Source organism: Sinohyriopsis cumingii, chromosome 3 (assembly GCF_028554795.1).
Source record: "Sinohyriopsis cumingii isolate HCF-2022 chromosome 3, ASM2855479v2, whole genome shotgun sequence".
NCBI lineage: Eukaryota > Metazoa > Mollusca > Bivalvia > Unionida > Unionidae > Sinohyriopsis > Sinohyriopsis cumingii.
The window spans coordinates 115,472,747-115,478,704 of NC_142963.1; the positions used below are offsets into that span (position 1 = coordinate 115,472,747).

The 5,958-nt window shown below is 40.1% G+C and overlaps 2 protein-coding genes across 2 annotated transcripts; both read right to left on the reverse strand.

Annotated features, from left to right (window-relative positions):
- Positions 1–3,535: 3,535 nt before the first annotated feature.
- On the reverse strand, positions 3,536–4,021 carry LOC149803641 (general transcription factor II-I repeat domain-containing protein 2A-like). Its single transcript, XM_089953969.1, has one exon. The coding sequence runs from the start codon at positions 4,019–4,021 to the stop codon at positions 3,536–3,538; it is 486 nt and encodes a 161-aa protein (XP_089810095.1).
- Positions 4,022–4,268: 247 nt separating this feature from the next.
- LOC149803642 (general transcription factor II-I repeat domain-containing protein 2-like) lies at positions 4,269–5,222 on the reverse strand. Its single transcript, XM_089953970.1, has one exon. The coding sequence runs from the start codon at positions 5,220–5,222 to the stop codon at positions 4,269–4,271; it is 954 nt and encodes a 317-aa protein (XP_089810096.1).
- Between the last annotated feature and the right edge of the window lie 736 nt (positions 5,223–5,958).

Below are 5,958 nucleotides of genomic sequence, written 5' to 3' on the forward strand. Positions count from 1 at the left end.
TCTTCTCCTTGAATTTGTACGTCATCGTCTCAATCTGCAACTAAAATTACCAAATTCGTTTCGTGCATGAATGATTTCAGTATAATTCATATTGACACGCAGCGCATCACCATCACATTGGATACATGTTGAAAAAGACTGGTCTGTGCAAATGTAATCCGCCATGTTCGTTCTGAGTTCTGGAAGTGTCCATTTGTTATTCTGCAAAGAAATCATGGCGGCATCGAAAGCTGTTGATGTAAACAGACCACCCTGGCTTCGTATGTATTTAATGAGATACATTACTCTTTATGTCGATTCGAATGGTGTTGAAATACTTGTGCGAAACAAACTAGTTACTTTTAGCTACATTTAATGACGCTAACCTGCAAAGACACTGAGCTACAGACGTGGATATAATTCGCGATGCTGTGCAAAGCGAACTTTAGTAGGTTCTTAGTTACGATGTCGTAGCCTCAAGAAAGTTAACCTACACCTTGCACTGGAACAAATACAAATATTTTCAAAGACAAAAATATGACTGTAGTTAACCGACACTTATGATTTTAAGGCAGTTAAGCTAATAATAAAGATTTTAAGTTTTTATTGGTACGTTTATGCAAACCGTGCTTTGTCCGCCACGCCAGATAACACAGAATTCGTTTTTCGAATAAGATATGTAATGCCATATGTGCATATTCTACAAACGTTATTCAATGCATATCATATTTACTACGATCTGTTTACGTTTCTGAATAAAAATGCAATATCCTTCTATGGCACAAAAAACAACGAGGCTGTAAAAGGAAATAGCTTTCAGTTGAACCAATATGGCAGACGATCCAAAAGAAAATATCCAATAAAGATTGTAAACGATATGCAGCAAGTCTGGAATAAAAAAAGAGGACTGCAACAGAGTGACTTTTGCAAATTCATTGTAATATATAGCAATCTTAAATTGATGTATGCGAATTGAAACTGGGTTAAATCTGTGGCATGTTTCAAGACGCTAGTACTTTAGAGCATCTGAATGAGACATGATTGATTATTAATGAGGTTCCGTTCAGGTAACTATGTCAGGCAGAACTGGACAAGGGGTGAAGATTTGGGTTTTATTTATCAAAATGCCAAGGGTTGAAATGTTGCAGAAACAGCGTTCATACTTATTGAAATATTTAGAATATGTTGAAACTTTGCAGAAATCGGTACATTAAGGGAAGGGGGAGGGGCTGTAAAATTTTCCAAACGAGGAGGGGCGTGCGTTAACAATGACGGTTAGATAAATCTGAGTTCTGATTGGCCAAGTTAGCGGTTTGGGTGTGTATTTCTCAGGCAAAGTATCGTGTTTTAAAAATGTCTTACGCAGGCAGTCGAAAGCCCTTGATTCCGTGGGGAGGCGAAACCATCATAAAGTCTGCCCAATCGACGTGTGGTTGAAGTGTAGTTGAGAGTCTATGAGAGACACGTAACCCGGGGTGTAAGGAGACGGTTATGCTAAATGGAAAAAAGGCCGAAACTCAAAGAAAAATAAAAGGTACTGTGTCTTAATTTCATACATAATTAATCGTTGGAATGAATCTAAGATAAGTGTTGGAATTGATTTGTCTTAAATGATATAGGTATAAAGTATGTACGCTAAGAATGGATTATTATTAGGCCTGTGTGATGCTTTATGCCAATGAAGTGTTAGTTAGTAACAGAGTAATTAAGCTAAAAAGGGAATTTTGTTCGATCTATTTGTTTAAGTAAGATGTGAATTCTTTTAACCTATGATTTGGTATATTAACATTTGAGCAGCATTGTGGGACTATGCAGTTATTTATTGATCAGCCGTATGTGGGCATGTGTCCAACATTTAGTTCAAGCTAGTGACCAATAGTTCACACAGTAGAGGCTTACATGTTATTAAGCGAGAGCTGAGTCCGCTATCAGTTAGTAATGATAACTAGTTCTGTTGGAGAAATACATTAATTTGCTATGCTATGTTAATTGTGGACCTCTCCGTTGACTTAGAGGTTAGAGCGCCCGCCTCGGATGCGGGAGGTTGTGGGTTCGAACCCCGGCCGACTTATAAAAATGGTAATAGCAGCTGCCTTGCTAGGTTCTCAGCATTAAGAGGTTAGTGTCAGGACTGGTCGGCCTGATGTCAGGATAATGTGACTGGGCATGATGCCCCGTGCTAGACATCACTATAAAGTGCTACATTGCAGACATCGTAGCGAAATGACTTAAGAATTGTTGAAGTTAAGTTATAAACCCAAATCACACACACACACACACACACACGCACACACACACACACACACACACACACTATATTAATTGTCTATGGAACGAGAGAGTGGAATGTATAGTCAGCTCAGGGTGTGAGAAAACAATCAAAGGATTAGGCCGCATTTATTTTATTTTATTTTCTCAGGAAAAATAGCTTCCATGTATGGACGTAAAAGGGGACGACCAGTAAAATAGACTGGACGACCGAGAAAGGCCACTAATGGCGGTGACACACGCGTAGGGCAGAGGAAACACGAGTGTTCCTGAGCAAGTCGACCCCAACCGATAAGCTATGCTTTTTCTTGAGAGGGACCAGCAACCAGTCATCAAAGTGTGTGTGTGTGTGTGTGTGTGTGTGTGTGTGTGATTTGGATTTTTAACGTAGCTTTAACATTTTTTGGTCATATCGCTACTATGTCTGTGGTGTGGCAGTTTATAGTGATGTCTAGCACTGGAGCATATTACTGCAGACATGTAGCATGATGTCCCACCAAGTCACATTATTCTGACACCAGACCGAACAGTCCTAACACTAACCCCTTAATGCTGGGCGCCTAGCGAGGCACCTGATAGTGCCATTGTTTTTAATTTTCGTATGACTCGGCCTGGGTTTGAACCCACGACCTCTCGCATCCGATGGACGCTCTAACCACTAGGCCACCGGGGCGGTAAAGTTATTAAATTATGAAGAAATGCCGGACAATTAAAGTTCGAAGCACTTGATTTCGTGATGAAATTTGCTGTATCTATGTAAAACGGAACTGCTAATTGTCTCAGTTTGCCTGAAATAGTGCAAACACAATGGCAGATCCGGACGTTTTGCACGGGGGACCCAGCCCCCCAACGAACCCCCCCCCCCCCCAAAAAAAAAAACGTGAAGAACTTAAAGTATGCTCTGCAAGATATTCTTCAAGTCTTTTAAAATAAAGAGAATTTTTATATTTTCTTTGAATTTAAGTTACATGTACATTTTTTGAATGTGTGTTTTAAATTATCAGATTACTTTTAACATGTTTACTATCTATTGTTATCAGCTGGTTACCAGTTGAAACCATATTCGCAATATCTTGAAGGTGGATGTTCACATTAGAACAGGGGTCTCCAAACTTTTCAGCCCGAGGGCCGCATTAACTATCAAACAGCAGTTGGGGGCCGACTACACACTCGAGGTCCAAATAAAAAAGAATTAAAACATGGATGTTGTTTTTAATTATTTATTTAATATTATTTTATTCAGTTATTATTTAATAACACATTGATACACTACACATGAACACCTGTATTAGTGGGAATGGTGAAATTGTTTCCTGGATGCCAAAATAGCAGACATTTCTGGCTTTAGATTTGATGTCCCTAACATCAACAGTGACCTGAGATTATCATCGGACAAGTTTGTTCTCAAATTGTTCTTCACGTATTTCATTCTTGAAAATGTTTGTTCACACAGGTATGTTGTTCCAAAGATTGAAAGGTACCTTGATGCAAAGGTTTTGACATTAGGAAAGTCTTCCTTGGGCAAAAACTGGTAAAAACCCACCAGTCCTTCTTTGAACTTGTCCCTAAGGAGGTCATTTTCTTGCAACTCAATGACCTCCAGCTGCAGTTCATTTGGGCAACTGGCCACATCTGCTTCAAATGGGTTTTGAAACAGTCTCACTTCTTCTGCCTTTGAATCCAAGTCAGAAAACCGCTGCTGAAACTGCAGCTGGAGGTCTTTGATGATCTCGCATGCAAATGACGTGGGGAACTCAGCTGTTGCTTCAGCCATGAAGACCTTGCACTGCTGAAAGCGCGTCAAGTTGTTGGCCTGTACTTGTTCCAAAAACAAGACAAGTTTGGATCTGAAGGCCTTTAGGTGGGTGTTTAGATCAGAAACTAGATTTTCCTCTCCTTATAGTTTTAGGTTCAGAAAATTTAAATGACTAGTTATGTCTGCAGCAAAGGCCAATTTCCATACCCACTCTTCATGGCTGAAGCAACAGCTGAGTTCCCCACGTCATTTGCATGCGAGATCATCAAAGACCTCCAGCTGCAGTTTCAGCAGCGGTTTTCTGACTTGGATTCAAAGGATTCAGTACACTGCTAATGTCCACATATTTAGCACACAAAGCTTGCTGGTGAATAATACAGTGCAGGAACATTGGTTGTAGAATGTTTTTCTCATTACACATCTGCTTCACTTGTCCAACCAAGCCTTTCTTTATGCCACTCATGTTCCTTCCTCCATCAACAGTCAGGCACCTGAGGTTAGTCCAGTCCAAGTTATAATCAGCAAATGTTTTTTTTAACTCATTGAATATATCCTCTCCGGTAACAGTGCCATACATGCTATGTAGGGAAGCCAGCTCTTGTGTTATGTTCATGTCTTCATCTACACCTCTAATGAACACAAGCAGTTGAGAGGTGGAACAGCTGTCCAGCGATTCATCCATTGCAATTGAAAAATGGCGAAACTTGCTTGCATTTTTCGCTATTTGAGTCACAATGTTTTCACCCATGTCTGCAACACGGCGGGCAATGGTATTTGCACCCAAAGCTACACTTTCAAATTGTTTTGACTTTTCTGGGCAAAGTTCCTCAGCCACCTCCAACAAACATTCCTTCACTACTTCACCATCTGTAAACGGTTTGCCACTTTTAGCCAGGACGTAAGCAACTTTATAACTGGCCTTAGTTAAGGATTCATTTTCATTTGAGGATTTACTGAACAATGTCCTCTGAGATGTGAGTTGATTTTGTAATTTAGAAAATTTTTCGGCACGGACTTTACCCTCCAACTGTGCATATTTCTCCTGATGTTTGCTTTGATGATGACGGCGCAGGTTGTATTCTTTCATCACAGCCACGGTTTCGTTGCAAATCACACACAATGCTTTCTCGTCGGATTTGATGAAGAAGTATTTCAAACTCCATTCTTCTTGAAATTGCCGACACTCATCGTCTATTTTTCTTTTCTTCTTCTCGGCCATCGCTGGGCACTAAAATAAAGTGAATTCAACATGAATAAATAGTGAAACTGAAAGTATCTTGCACACAATATCGCTCAAAAAACCTGATTATGCGAACTAATTTCGTCGCAATTATAGCTGCAAATGACCCGAAACAATTTTTAAAAATTCATATGATTTCTTAAGTTAAACTTACCTGAAAACAGTGTGCAAATATATCCACTTATGGTAGAGAGATTGTTGCTTTTAATGTTTCCTCTTCAGAATATTCGCAATCAGACGCTAACTGACACCAACACCTCCTCATCGCAGCAGTCAACCGCAACTGGCAAACTGTGATCAAAATAATCAAGTCTTGAACAAGCAGCAAACCATTTAAAAACTCCGCCACTAGATGGCGTTATATCATCTCATTGACTGTGAACGGAAGTAGAAAAACTAAGCAGCGAATAAGGTTTTGCAATGTAGTGATCGGTTGGAAAACATAACGCACTACTGCGCGTCTCTATTTTAATTCGGTAAAAACATAACGTCCACGTAAGCGGCGGCTGATCTTGGCAGGATACACGTACATTTCCGTAATTTTTTTCCGTAGACAAAAAGGTCTCCACGGGCCGGATGTGAGGGCCTCGCGGGCCGCATCCGGCCCGTGGGCCGTAGTTTGGAGACCCCTACATTAGAAGAATAAAATTGACCTGTTATATCTGTCATGAACAACCACCACCCTATTCACTGAATTCTCTGGAAGCTCAAAAAA